General features: G+C 42.9%; 1 protein-coding gene across 1 annotated transcript in view; it reads right to left on the bottom strand.

Annotated features, from left to right (window-relative positions):
- neurl1aa (neuralized E3 ubiquitin protein ligase 1Aa) overlaps positions 1 to 15,925 on the bottom strand; it is an 88,211-nt gene that overhangs the window by 6,480 nt on the left and 65,806 nt on the right. Inside the window, exons 6-7 of the mRNA XM_080446553.1 lie at positions 15,176 to 15,375; positions 487 to 723 (exon numbers count right to left, since the gene is read on the bottom strand). Coding sequence (XP_080302679.1) covers positions 487 to 723; positions 15,176 to 15,375 — 437 coding nt within the window. The remainder of the gene's footprint in view (positions 1 to 486; positions 724 to 15,175; positions 15,376 to 15,925) is intronic.

Genomic DNA, 15,925 nt, shown 5'->3' with positions numbered 1-15,925 from the left:
TAATTTCAAGGACCCCCAGTTTGACATGCATTAGGCCGGGCTACGGACCCCATTTAATAAAATGTTTATCTCTGTCTGGAACCCCAATTTATATTGTAAAATCAATGTCAATTTAACTCAGAGAGTGTACAAATGGAACCAAATGGACCCGTAAGGGTCCATTTGGTTCCATTTGTACACTCTCTGAGTTACAGACCCATAAGGGTCCATTTGGTTCCTAACTATCTATCATTTAGCTGGGAACTATCTATCAATTAGCACAGCGTCACACAAAAGCATCAAAAGTAGCCGATCCGCTACTTTTTGAATTAGTGTAGGATCCTGAAAAGTAACAGTTTTGGACATGTGAGGTTTCCCCCCAGACAGAGACGATATCTGCTCGCCTTCCCCGCAGTGAGTACTTTAGTACCAAACTGGGGGCCCGGGCCCCTTAGACTAGTGTGGAATGATTGATGGTGTGTTTGTGTGGAAAGGTTATGTACACACCTCCTGCTGAGCTGCAGTGCGCGGCGGAGCGCGGCTCTCCTCCGCTCAGAAGGGGATCGGAGCCGCCGCCTACGCTGCCGCCTACGCTGCCGCTGCCGCTGCCGCTGCCGCTGCCGCTGCCGCTGCCCAGGGCACTGGCGGGGAGGGGGGGATGCGGGGGGGAGGAGGAGGAGGAGGGGGAGGGGGAGGGCGAGCCGGGGATGGAGCGGGCCCGCGGTTCCCCAAGGTGAGTGGAACCTATATGGAGAGAGAGGAGAGAGAAATAGAGAGAGAGAGAGAGAGAGAGAGAGAGAGAGGGTGTAAATCAGTGCAGTTCAATGCAGTGGTTCTCAAACTTTTTCAATGCGAAGGACCCGTAAATTGATCATGTATTTGGCTGTGGACCCCCCCATCTGAAAATGTTTTGTGCCAGGGACCCCCAGAAGAGAAGATTTCAAAATATTGAAAATGTTCCGAGAAGTATCTTTAAATGTACAAAAATAGCAGATGTACAAGCTATCACATCTGCTATTTTTGAACAGCCAAAGTATACAATATGGATCATATGTCAGTGCTGTGACATCAAGCATCTCTGTATTAGGGCAAAGAAATACCCCCTGGTAACCCTTCTCCCCACGCACAGACACACACACACACACACACACACACACACACACACACACACACACACACACACACACACACACACACACGGTCTAACACACACACACACACACACACACACACACACACACACACACACACACACACACACACACACACACACACACACACACACACACACACACACACACACACACACACACACACACACACACACACAGGTCTAATACTAAAGCCCTCTCCTTTTTTCCCCCTCTACAGCAAATCTCTTCACCAGAAGGTAGCTAATAAAGCTTAACAACGCATTTGCATTGCAACATATTGTGAGCTAAATTTGGATCATCTATTACGTTCCTAACGTCGCACCAGCACCGCCCTATAGACATGCACCGCAAAGCAACGCCAGCGTGGAATCCCAAACATTTGACACCGTTTTATCGTGAGAGACAGATGCTTTGTCCCAGAAAGTCGGGGCGTGACTTAATGGGGGAATGGCTTTTCTTTTTATTTTTTTGTCATTGGCATGTCGGTTGCCAGGACAGTTGGTTGGAAGAATGTGAAACACGAGTCATCTGCTGAGGGTACGGCCGCCATCATCATCATCATCATCATCATCGCCACGGTTGACCGGTGACATTACGCTGACAGCCAGTGCATTGACAGATGTCCCAGTGATGTGGCTGCTTAGCCCCCATCTGCACGGGGCCATCTGATCAATTTGATTGATGTCTAACGGTGGACGTCGGCCATCAGTCAGTCTGTCCTGTTTGGGTTATGTAACAGCGACAGCAGGGGGGACAGCAGGAGGCTGTGTTGGAAAAAGTACTCACATTTCTTACTTAAGTAAGAGTATCGATACTGCAATGCAGAAATACTCCATTACAGGGCGTCCGCTGGCCTAGTGGTCCAGGCGCATACCACATATGCTGGTAATCCAGCTTGACAGCGTGTCGTGGGTTTGACTCCCGACAATAAAAAAAAATCCATTACAAGTAAAAGTCTGGAATTCAAAATTTACTTGAGTGAAAGTACAAAAGTATCGGCATCAAAATGTACTTAAAGTACCAAAAGTAGAAAGTACTCATTGTGCAGAATGTCCCATTTCACAAGTTCAAAATGTATAAAAAAATCTTTTGAAAATGGCCAAAATGTATATAGGGCTGAAGTGGTTAGTGTGTGGGAAATACTAGTGGAACCTAGAGTCCTGGGGGACCCCTGTCAACCAAGTATATTATATAGGGTTTAAGAAGTGGTTAAAGCCCCTTCCTACCTTACTTTACTTTCAGTTTTTCACCCTAATTGAGGTATGAAGACATACATCACGCCCGCATGCCAACCAGGCAGCCAGACTACGCCGATTTGTCACAAAAGCGATGTAAGTGAAAGTGACAGCGAGAAGCAAGCGCGCTGATGTCTCGGAGCATAGTTTTTGAGGTGGAAGATTATTGTCCTCCATCTCACCTATAAAATGAAATCCAATACTGTTAGAGGGGTAGATTTGACAAACTAGGCGAGTCACACTGCACTTATTTATCAAAAAGTGGAATCGATATATTGTATAAGAGGTTGGCACTGGGAAACAGTGAAGAGCTTGAAAAATGCAAAAAAATACCGGAGGGAGGACTTTTAAGCTGGCTGCCCTACACACTCTTAGTTCAATGATGGAATGTGGGCCTGCTAGCGTACTATGGATGCAACATTAGTCTATGTGCCATGTGCCGAATGGCATCCAGAGAACGGCTGCATGGGCTCTCTGGTGCGTAGGCTATACAATATATACCTGATGACTAACAGGGAATGTTACATCATTACATACAGTAGGTGCCTTTGGTCCTTCCAATTAGCGGGCGCCATACGGTTCAGAGACAATTGTGTATTATATCGTCGCTGTCGGGCAGAAACCTCTTATCTCCATATTTGGACTTTTGTGTTTTTTTTGGTAAATTAACGCCCTACTTGATCATACTACAGCGTCACACAAAAGCATCAAAAGTAGCAGATCCACAAGCTCGAAACGCGGCGCTTGTGGATCTGCTGCTTTTGATGTTTTAGAATTTGGATCCTGAAAAGTAGCAGTTTTGGACATATGGACCCCCAGATAGCCATAGCATCTGGCTGTGACCTCCCCCCCACCCCCATTGCGAAATAGCTTACAAAAAAAACTAAAACAGAGAAATAGCCAATATAGCCAATACATTGTGACACGTTAAAAAGGTTGTGGATCTGCTATTTCAGCTATAAAACAAAAAAATCATCCATCTTTTTTTCCCTTTTTTTCTTTTCCTTTCCTTTCCAACTGGCCCCCCGTGTGGCGCCCCCTAGGGGCCGCAGCTCCCACTTGTGAAAAGCCTGCACACTGACACCACAGCGATGCATTCTTTAGGGTTCCCCTTTTTTTTCCATCACGGGGTTATTCCAGGCCAGTCACCCTTAGAGCGTGACTGCTGGGCGTCCCTCCCTCATTCCATCCACTACTGTGTTAATCCCCATGGCTGGGTGGGTGGGTGGGCTCCTCCCCGCCCATCCATCCATGCAGGGGGCAGCTGAGCCAGGATCTGTGGTGCCCAGCCCCTCATCCCTCTGTTCAGCGGCAGATTAAGCAGACCTACTGTATGTGAACAGCTGTCTTTCTCTTCAGCTCTCTGGGTCCGTCCCCTCCCTCTCTCTCTGTTGACCCCCCTCGCCTTTCTATCCATCCGCACACCACCAGAAAGACTCTGGATTGCAACCCATGCTCTTACTGCTTTATTTACATTTACTGTACGTACATTGGTATTTATATTCAGTGGTGGAAAAAGTACTCAAATTCTTTACTTAAGTAAAAGTACCGATACTGCAATATAAAAATACTCGGTTACAAGTAAAAGTCCAGAATGAAAAATTTACTCGAGTAAAAGTACAAAAGTATTGGCATCAAAATGTACTTAAAGTACCAAAAGTAAAAGTACTAAATATTTGAAAATAGCCGATCTACAAGCTCACAACGCGTCGCGATGCGACGCGTTGTGAGCTTGTAGATCTGCTATTTTCAAATAGCCTAGGTATAAAATAGGGCTAAATTGGTTAATGTATGTTTCATTATATCATAGTTTATATCTGAAAAGTAACTAGTAACTAAAGTTTTCAAATAATTGTAGTGGAGTAAAAGTACAATATTTGCCTCTGAGATGTAGTGGAGTAGAAGGAAAAGTATTGGAAATTGGAAATACTCAAGTAAAGTACAAATACCTCAAAATTGTACTTAAGTACAGTACTTAAGTAAGTGTACTTAGTTACTTTCCACCACTGTTTATATTTACTAGATACGCCCTTCAGGGAAGCCGATGCCTACACCTCCCCCACAGACACAGAGATTCGGTGCATTCTCCACAGACCCGCGGACAGACAGAAGTCTCTGTCAAATGTTTTTTTGTTGCGTATTTTTGTACACGTGAGTCGAAAATAAAGCAACATGTGTCACTGTGTCCTGCTGCATGTGTTCCTATAGGCACGTAATCTGTGCACGTGAACAGCATGAGGACCTCCCTCGTCCCTTTATAAGCTTCACAAAGTAACTCAGTCACTCTATCGCAGTATGTGGTCCTCAACCTTTTTTGGGTACCGGACTCCCTGCATATTTTGAGGGGTTCCAAAAACAAACAAAACAAAAACAATTAGACAGAAACTGAAATTTCATTGGGCTATTTTTTGTATTGGGAATACCCACGTTGCAACAACACAACATTTGTGATTTCAACAAGTATAGCTCGCAGAGAACTGTAACTAAACAGCATATTTTAGCATTCACTCCAAGGACTTAACATTTGTGCGTTCGTGTTGTTGTCGTACAGTAGCTACATTTCACTGAAACGCTGGAGGGATTTGTAATTTCAAACAGACACAGGAAGTGCTGAGTAAGGCAGTAACTTTAACAGGGCGAATGGGAGCCGCTTCATATTACAATACGACCAATTATGCTCATCTGACAGAGGGGATTAGAAATAAAGGCCTGCGGGCCTGTGAGCACCGTCGTGTGGCACAAAACATTTTTAAGTCAAGGACCCCTTACTGTAGCTGTGAGAGAAATGAAGGAGGGACCCCCCCCCCCCTCAGAGGCAAATATTGTACTTTTAATCAACTACAATTATTTGAAAACTTTAGTTACTAGTTACTTTGCAGATATAAATAAAAAAAAATAGCTGATCTACAAGCTCACAACGCGTCGCATCGCGATGCGTTGTGAGCTTGTAGATCTGCTATTTTCAAACATTTTAGTACTTTTACTTTTGGTACTTTAAGTACATTTTGATACCAATACTTTTGTACTTTTACTCAAGTAAATTTTTAATTCTGTACTTTTACTTGTAACAGAGTACTTCTACATTGCAGTATTGATACTTTTACTTAAGTAAAACATTTGAGTACTTTTCCCACCACTGCAGTTTACACACTGTCTGAACCAGTGATGGAAGCATAGAAAGTGGTATATAAGCAGAGCAGAGTGAAAAAGTCCTCGCAAGTAGAGGTTAATATGAACGTTTCCTTGAATGAAATGCTATCCTCAAATACAAGACATGACTGCTTGGGTGGTAAGCACTATAGAATGAAGCCGTCATTTATTTATGAAACGGCGGTGCCATGAAAACGGCGCCCTTTGGCTAATTTGCTTTGCTGATTTGCCCCCCCGACTCATGCAGGTCAGAAGAGTGGAAGGCACTTGTACAGGCTGCAGGTTAAGGTCATACCTTACGTGACTGTAATTTAAAATGAAGGTTAATAGTCCTTTCTCTGTTGTGACGATGGTTTGGGCAGGATGGTACAGACGAGTGTCTGTTGTTAACCACTTCAGCCGCATATATATACCTCGTCATATGACAAATAGCGGCCTAATTGCTGCCTATTTCCACTATGTTTTGAAAATCAATTTTTTTTATAAATAAATACAATATCACATTATAGAAAATGTTTTTAAAATGTTTAAAAAATGTCATCTGTAACGGCAAGCGCAAAATGGCGACATTGTGGTTAACCGATTAAGACCTGGAACGCATCTGTGTCATTTTTAGATTTGAGCTAAAAAGCATTATTTTACACAAAATAGCAGATATACAAGCTCATAGCGCGGCACCGAGTGCCGCACTACGAGCTTGTAGATCTGCTATTTTTGAAAAATCGAAAACATTTTGCAAATCTTTGAATATACAGCGAAACACTTTTTTAAAGCAAACATTTGTAACTCAAATCTTTGCTTCCGGGGGGGTCCCTGGAACAACATATTTTGAGATGGGGGTCCGCGGCCAAATACATATCATTTTGGGGGTCCTTGACATGAAAAACTTTGAGACCCACTGACATGGCAACATAAGTTTTTTCAAAAAACAGTTAAGATTTAGAAGACATTTTGTAGAATCGGAACCTCAGGCCTTAATGGGTCAATGTAGTGTGTGTGTGTGTGTGTGTTTAGCAGGCCACCGTAGACAGCAGTGCGTAGGCTATAATACAGTATGTGAGGTTGAGGGATTATACTGTATGTATGGCAGGTTAGTAGGTACTGTAAGTAAAACAGACGGAGACAAGCATGATGGCAAATATATTGTCACTCAGAGCAGCACTTGGGTGCCTTTCGTTTCCCATTGGTCCCAGTGTGGAGGTGTGAACACCCTGTGACACCGTCAGCATCCTGCTATCACAGGACAAGATGTGCAGGGCTTACAGTAGCCCCCACATAGAGAGAGCAGGCTCCCTGGCAGATATTATGCAGCGCAGCATGATACCAAGGCCTAGCATACCGTTGCTGTCGGGCAGAAACCTCTTATCTCCAATATACTATTTTTTCATAAATTAACGCCCTACTTGATCCTACTACAGCGTACAGCGTCACACAAAAGCATAAAAAATGGCAAATGGCAAAGCGTTTTGAGCTTGTCGATCTGCTACTTTAGCTTTTTTGACTTAGAATCCTGAAAAGTAACAGTTTTGGACATATGAGGTTTCCACCCGACAGAGACAATATAATGCCCTTTATATCTCATTAAAAACCTCAAGTCAAGTGATGCTCCCTGCTGTGTTTTGTGCGTACGCATACCTGTGCATGTGTGTGCATGTGTGTGTGTGTGTGTGTGTGTGTGTGTGTGTGTGTGTGTGTGTGTGTGTGTGTGTGTGTGGGGGTGTGTGCGTGTGTGTGTGTGTGTGTGTGTGTGTGTGTGTGTGTGTGTGTGTGTGTGTGTGTGTGTGTGTGTGTGTGTGTGTGTGTGAGAGAGTGTGTGAGAGTGTGTGTGTGTGTTACAAGATTTCAAGATTTATATTATATTTTTTTACACAAATTCATTATAGTAACATTCTTTGTAGCGGCAAAAATAAACAATAACATGAGAAGTACATTGTTCATATACAAGTAAGACGCGCGAACGCGGTAAGCGAACGCAAAAAAAGAAAAAAAAGAATGAAAATAAATATTTTAAAAAAAGTAACCAATACATTTTTTTTTTTTTTTTTTTTAATCTGCGTTAAAAGGAGCATCTTAGAAAAATACAAATTCACAAAAAAAAAACTTGGAATGTTTTTGAACAATTCAACAAAGTGTTTGAAGTGCCTGTTTCACCCACTTCCGGGGGGCGGAGCCAAAATCCGAGCCCGATGTATTTGTTCGTAGACCCCCACTTAGGGGGGGTAGAAAAAGTTTGGGAGCGATTCGGGCACTTTTCATTTAACATGGGGTTTCAATGGGGAGTTTTTAGGAGCCTTCTCCGGGGCGTGGCTTCCGGGGGAAGGGGTGGGCTTAAACGCAACCTTGACAGGTGTGTTCAGTTTTCAAAGACCTTTCATTTGATGTATGGTACGTCTAAATTGGACATTTACTTATCTCAGAGGAGCTGCACACAGGCAGTGCACACAGAGACACAGAGATACAGAGATACAGAGACACAACCCAAGCAGGGTTACATAGTAAGCTCCACTTGGTCGGAGGCGCGGCTTCGCCGCGCCTCCTCCCGCGTTCGCAATAATGTCAATGTATGCTTTTTTGAGGTGCTTGAGGGTATATGTGTGTGTGTGTGTGTGTGTGTGTGTGTGTGTGTGTGTGTGTGTGTGTGTGTGTGTGTGTGTGTGTGTGTGTGTGTGTGTGTGTGTGCACGTGCGTGCGCGTGTGTGTTCGCACGCACGCCTGGAGGAAAAACATAAGAAAAGGAGGACTTCAAAATGTCACATGCAGAGGCTATACGAACACAAGCGCGGAAAACACAGAAACAAAACGTAACAATATGAATCCGGTTAGGGAAAAGTGTAACCCTTCATTTATATACCGTCCGTAATTGTACGACGGCGTTGCGCCCCCGAAAATAGCCGATCTACAAGCTCACAACGCTTGTGATCGGCTATCTTTTGATGTGCGAATCGGGGCTGATATACCGTCCGAGAGAAGAGACGCGCCGAGGCATCGTATGAGAGCTTGCAGCGTGCATGCGAGCATGTGGGCGGCGAGGCGGCTCACTCGAGCGTGAACATGCTGACATTTTAATGGGATCTATAATACATGGGGTGTCCTATTTCTGTGCCAACAAGGCAGGAGGTCCCCTCCGCAACATCTCTCTCTCTCTATGAAACATCCCACCTCCCATCACACACTGCTCTATTTTGGGCCCAGTTTTGTTATAATCAAAACCAACGAATAGAAGGAATTGGCAGAATTCGGGGCATGAGAGACACTTTAAATAAAAACGATATCTCACACACACACACACACACACACACACACACACACACACACACACACACACACACACACACACACACACACACACACACACACACACACACACACACACACACACACACACACACACACGCACACACACACACACACACACACACGCACACACACACGCACACGCACACAATGGGTCGAATTCAGGGGAACAGAAACTGTTTAAATTGCTCTTTGGTCCGCACACACTCACAGTAATACATCAACAGTTCCCAACTGCCAGATAAGAGACACTTCCCTAATTCAAAACAGTTGGAACCTTAAAGATGATTCAGGCTCTGTCAGCGCTGCATGGGCGGGAATTCCTAGATCAGGCAGATAAAGGTGATGCTCTTGTTTTGGCACAGCTGCCAGGGCCTCTCTGGTTTCACTAAATGATTGCTTGAGCTGCCACGGAGACAGGTAGAAAGTGCTTTTGTGTGCGTTTGTCACTGTTGCAGCAAGGCGCCCACCCACACCCCCCCCCACACACCCCCCAAGGCAAAGCCTTTTTCAATGCAGTGCTCTTAGTCAAGTGATCTCTTAGTGAGATAACGGCAAAACGTTGCAGCGCTGCTTTAACGACAACAACAGCACTTGTATGACAAAACCTATAGCATACGGTCACCATCGGGCAGAAACCTTGTATCTCTGCATTTCATCTTTCCTCAAAAATGCATATTGTTGCTGTCAGGCAGAAACCTCTTATCTCCATAGTTTTACTTCTTGTGTTTTCTTTCTGTTTGGTTTCAACCAATGAAAAGTATTAACAGGAGTTTAGGACTAAATAATAGCGAACATTTCTTTCCCTGAAAAGTTACGGTTTTGGATTTTTTTCCCCCACCCAACGGTGACGACATAACAACTCACAATTGAAAGGAAGGGGGTATAGAACTATAGTTCATAGCATAATTGTAATTCTGGTATTCACTATGTGATGGCCCTTCTGCTATGTATGTGTGTGTGTGTGTGTGTGTGTGTGTGTGTGTGTGTGTGTGTGTGTGTGTGTGTGTGTGTGTGTGTGTGTGCGTGCGCGTGTGCGTGTGCGTGCGCGTGTGCGTGTGCGTGTGCGTGTGCGTGTGCGTGTGCGTGTGCGTGTGCTAGCCTGTGTGTGTGTGTGTCTCCCTTTGTGCTCTGTGCTGTCTTGCAGGTCCCTGGTGGGTTAGTTAGTTCAACTGGGAACACCTGGCCAGTCTCCCAGACAGACCTGGCTGTTGCAGTTGGTTTGTTAGAGATCTCTCTTCCATTCTACCATGTGTTGTGTTGTGTTGTGTTGTGTTGTGTTGTGTTGTGTTGTGTTGTGTTGTGTTGTGTTGTGTTGTGTTGTGTTGGCTCTGGCCCCTGTTTTGGTTTATGTTTCATTTCATAGGACACCTTGCATTCACCATACAACCACTCATCATCCATCTGCTGATACACTGATAACAACACTGACCCTCTGACACATCATTTAGGCCCCGCCTTTATGTTTGTAAATAATGATGTTTTTTTCCCAGTGGGCTATTATATGATATGCCCAACATACGCTAGGGTTCTTGTGGTTTTCTGGTGGAAAAAGTACTCAAATGTTTTACTTAAGTAAAAGTAGCAATACCACCATATAAAAATACTCTGTTACAAGTAAAAGGCCTGTGTTCAAAATGTTACTTGAGTAAAAGTACAAAAGTATTGGCATCAAAATGTACGTAAATTACCAAAAGTAAAAGTACTAAAATGGTTGAAAATAGCAGATCTACAAGCTCACAACGCGTCGCATTGCGACGCGTTGTGAGCTTGTAGAAAAAATAGGGCTGCTTGTAGAAAAAATAGGGCTTATCCTGTATAAAATAGGGCTGAAGTGGTTAATTTATGTTTTATAATATAATAATTTATATCTGGAAAGTAACTAGTAACTAAAGTTTTCAAATAATTGTAGTGAAGTAAAAGTACAATATTTGCCTCTGAGATGTAGTGGAGTAGAAGTAAAAGTACTGAAAATTGGAAATACTCCAGTAAAGTAAAAATACGTCAAAATTGTATTTAAAGGGGAAATCCACCCATTTTCAATATTTAACTATGTCATTAATATAGCATAAAGGAGTTGTGTGGAAATAAGAAAAAATTAAAAAAAAAAATAACATTGCAAAAAAATTTAACATTGCAAAAAAATTAACATTGCAAATTACACTGTGATGAGTCATCACAGTGTAATTTGCAATGTTATTTTTTTTGCAATGTTAAATTTTTTTGCAATGTTAATTTTTTTTTTAATTTTTTCTTATTTCCACACAACTCCTTTATGCTATATTAATGACATAGTTAAATATTGAAAATGGGTGGATTTCCCCTTTAAGTACAGTACTTGAGTAAATGTACTTAGCTATTTACACCACTGTAGACAAACATATTTGTAAACCCTCGACATGCACCTATCCATACATACAAGGCTATATTTAACTATAATTGAAGCTGGGGTATGCCATTGACATGACATGGCTGTCACGGCTAGCATTTGTATTGACAGTTTAAGTGGTCTAATGGATGACAACGTACACACACTATACAGTACGAGTCTATATGTGTCTTGTTGTGATATCACTGGTTCTCAAAGTGGGGTCCGGGGACCCCGAGGGGGTCCTTGAGGTAGTTCCAGGGGGTCCCCAGCTGAATGAGTTGATATAGCATCAACATCTGTTTAACCACTTTAACCCTGTAAACTGTACGTAGACTATTTGAAAAATAGCCGATCTACAAGCTCACAACACATTTTGAATATCTAAAAAAACACAAAAAAAAACCCCACAAATCTTGTATGGGGGCTCCCTGGCACAAACAATTGTCAGATACATATTTGGGGGTCCTTGACATGAAAAGGTTTGAGAGCCACAGTTGTAGGGTGCATCATAACGGGCAAACAAATAAATAAAATGTTACTTTTTAGGATTCAAATTCAAAAAGGTTTGAGTTTGCAGATCTGCTACTTTTGATGCTTTTGTGTGTGACGCTGTAGTATGATCAAGTAGGGCGTTAATTTGCGGAAAAAAACTAAAAGTTAAAATATGGAGATAATATGGAGATAATCTCGTCGCTGCCTCCACAGCGACGAGATTATGTTGTATATTTGGCATAGGTAAAGCTCTTATCAGAGTGAGGCGTAATGCCTTAAACTGACTGAATCAATGACTCGCTCACTCACTTGCTCTCTGTCTATCCGTCCACTGCAGCTATCTGTCCAAGTCTTCCCTTCAGCAGTGGTGTAAAGTAACTAAGTACATTTACTCAAGTACTGTACCTAAGTACAATTTTGCGGTACTTTTACTTTACCGGAGTATTTCCAATTGTCTATACTTTTACTTCTACTCCACTACATCTCAGAGGCAAATATTGTACTTTTACTCCACTACAATTATTTGAAAACTTTAGTTACTAGTTACTTTGCATCAAAGTATCAATCACATTATAAAACATTCATTAACCACTTTAGCTCTGTTTTATACCTAGGCTATTTGAAAATAGCAGATCTACAAGCTCACATCGCGACGCGTTGTGAGCTTGTAGATCTGCTATTTTCAAACATTTTAGTACTTCTACTTTTGGTAAACTGACTGAATCAACGACTCGCTCACTCACTTGCTCTCTGTCTATCCGTCTACTACAGCTATCTGTCCAAGTCTTCCCTTCAGGCTATTACCTTTTAACCTCTTCTAACCTCTTCTTCCTTCCCTTGGCTAGACAACCCCCCCCCCCCAACCCTTTCCTCTGGCGTCATTGAAAGAAAAGCAAGAGATATATATAGAAGCGTGTACACAAACAATGACGGCACATGGGAGAGGTCTGAGACTTTTGATGTGTGAGGACTACCTGCACTTTCAATGTGGCGTCCCCATCAGTGGTGGAAAACGTACTCACATGTTTTACTTAATTAAAAGTATCAATACTGCAATGTAGATGTTTAATAATAATGTAACAATGTATATCTGCAAAGTAAATAGTAACTAAAGTTTTAGAGTAATTGTAGTGGAGTAAAAGTACAATATTTGCCTCTAAGATGTAGTGGAGTAGAAGTAAAAATATAGACAATTGGAAATACTCCAGTAAAGTAAAAGTACCTCAAAATTGTACTTAAGTACAGTACGGTAAATGTACTTAATTACTTTACACCACTGGTCCCTATAATGTCATGTCAATGTCAAAGCCAATCTACAAGCACACAAAGCCTCTTTCCTACCTGCCTAATATGCAATCTAACATGCAAATACTGAGTGAAGGAGGCAGAAAGTGGAGGGACTGATGAGTGTGGATGGTTATACTAAATTAAAAGATTCCTAAGAATGCATTACAAAAGACAATCCAAAAGGGCTCGGCCACCTTCGCGGGAGCATAGGCATGCAAAAATATCTGGCCCACGTCTTGTTGCAGTGCCATGATCTCCCTTTTCCCGCTATCCTTTTCCCAACCTCAGCGCAGCGTGCATTACGCGAGGGCAACACGCTCAGCGTGACGAAAATTAACTACTCCATGCGACCTCCTGCGTAGCCTTTGACGGTTCCTCCCGTCATTAACTCATTCAATCCGGGAACGCATCTCTGTCATTTCAGATTTTTTGGGCTATTCAAAAATAGCAGATATAGCCTCCCTCTGGTCAGCCGGGGCGCCTGACGGAGGGGAAAGGAACTGGTTGGAATAACGCGTTCCTTCCACGCACTACGTCTAACCAGGGAACCTCCCCCTGTCGGGTGATAAGAAGCGGCTTGCTAGCTCTCATGCATTGAAGGAGGCATGAGCTCGGCTCTAGGCTCTCCCTAGGCTGGCAGAGGGAGTGTAGCGCCCAGGATTACATAGACAATTAGCACTGGGTGAAAAAAATGGGTTACAAAAATGGGATAAAAATGTAAAAAATACTAAATATTTTTACAAATGTATCCCTTTAAAAAATATTATATTCAAAGATTTGCACACATTTTCACGATTTTTCAAAAACAGCAGATCTACAAGCTCATAGCGCGGCACTTGGTGCCGCGCTATGAGCTTGTAGATCTGCTATTTTTGAATAGCCCAAAGAAATCTAAAATGACACAGATGCGTTCCCGGATTCAATGGGTTTATAAGGGCGGGGGAGGGGGGTCCCCTCCCTGCTTCATCTCTCTCTCTCTCAGCTAAGGGTGGTCCTTGGGCTGAACAAAAACGTTGAAGACCCCTGGTAGACTGCTCTCCGAGCATACAGTCGGAACAGAAGTCCGTTTCGCTAAAGACCAGAGGGGTTCTAAGTGGTTAAGCGCAGTGACAAACAAGTTATACCGCAGAGCTTTCCCCACAACACTTGACTTCTTCTTTTATCGACAGTCTCCGGTCACGACCCCGGGCCTTAATCTCCATTAGCGGAGAGAGTGACTTATCTGTCTGTGGGACTGCCATATTCTTAGTATTGAGTGTCAGAAAACTCAACACTTAACACAAATAGATCTCGGCCAGCCCCCCGAGAGCCAAAGGAAATTAAGCCGGCCCAGTAGAGATACGGTCAGTGCCTTTGCCGCTGAACTGCGTGGGCTTTTCAATCAACAGCCCCTACACTGCCAGAAGTTAATCAATATCCTAATCGGCAGGTTCCTGACCCACGATTGATCCCCATAGGCTGAAAGGATGGTTATTTCCCTGCCCGAGTGGAAGTATTCGTACAGTAAAAATATGTAAGCTAAACTATAAGCACACCAGTGTATGGGAACCTGGCACTTTCTTTACTAATGTGTTAACCACTTACTTTAAGTCCTATATCGTTGCTGTCATATTTTAACTTTTTGTGTTTCTTCTTTTGTAAATTAACGCCCTACTTGATCATACTACAGCGTCACACAAAAGCATCAAAAGTTGCAGATCTACAAGCTCGAAACGCGGCACGAAGCGACACATTTTGTACTGTAGATCTGTCATTTTTTGCTATTTTGAAAATGTTGAACATTTGGGACAGATTTCGAAAATGCTCGCCTATAATAATGGCATATATAAAAACCAGTTTGTGGTTAACCCTTTAAGACCGGGAACGCATCTGTGTGTCATTTTTAGATTTATTTGGCTATTCAAAAATAGCAGATATACAAGCTCATAACGTGGCACCGAGTGCCGCGCTATGAGCTTGTAGATCTGCTATTTTTGAAATTTCGTGGCAAAATCTTGGATTATATATTTTTTAAAGCGAACATTTGTAAACAGAAGCGAACAGAAGCAAAGATTTGAGTTACAAATGTCCGCCAAATATTTTTTTTTAAATCGAATATAGTACGAATATATATAGTACGAATATAGTACGCACTCGGTGCGTACAGATGCGTTCCCGGTCTTAAAGAGTTAATGACAACGGCTTCGTGTGGTGGTGCGTACAGTCGCACTTACCCAGAATCCTCAGCTGTGTGACGGCCCCGTGCAGACCGAAGAACATCCAGAGAGGACGGGAGTTGTCCACGCACACCTGCATGCCCACGTTGGTGGCGTTATGGCTGAGGATGACCTCCCCTTCCTGGTTGACCAGGAAGCCCAGGATGTCGGCGCTCTGGAGGGGCGTGGGGACGCGGCACACCGCCCAGAACTCCTTCCTGTCCACACATGGGGTTGGGTATCGAAAATTAGGTTCCAAGTAGCCAAGGAGCAGAATGAAAATTATACCGGGTACCCATACAAATGAATGAATCAAATCGGGAATTGATAAAATCCTAAGAATTTAACCACTCAAACTATTGTCTCTCAAAGTGGGGTCCGGGGACCCCCAGGGGTTCTTTGGAGGGGTTCCAGGGGCTCCCCAGTATAATTAGTTAGCAGTTATCCAGTGGTGTAAAGTAACTAAGTACATTTACTCAAGTACTTTACTTAAGTAAAGATTTTAGGTATTTTTTACTTTACTGGAGTATTTCCAATTGTCTATACTCTTACTTCTACTCCACTACATCTCAGAGGCAAATATTGTACTTTGACTCCACTACAATTATTTGAAAACTTTAGTTACTAGTTACTTTGCAGATATAAATAATTACATTATAAAACATACATTAACCACTTTAGCCCTATTTTGTACCTAGGCTATTTGAAAATAGACGATCTACACGCTCACAACTCGTCTCATTGTGAGCTTGTAGATCTGCTATTTTC

Source organism: Gymnoscopelus braueri (assembly GCF_963280865.1).
Source record: "Gymnoscopelus braueri genome assembly, chromosome: 2".
NCBI classification, from domain to species: Eukaryota; Metazoa; Chordata; class Actinopteri; order Myctophiformes; family Myctophidae; genus Gymnoscopelus; species Gymnoscopelus braueri.
The sequence above is the reverse complement of the archived record's forward strand: the minus strand, read 5'-3'. Positions and strand labels throughout refer to the sequence as shown.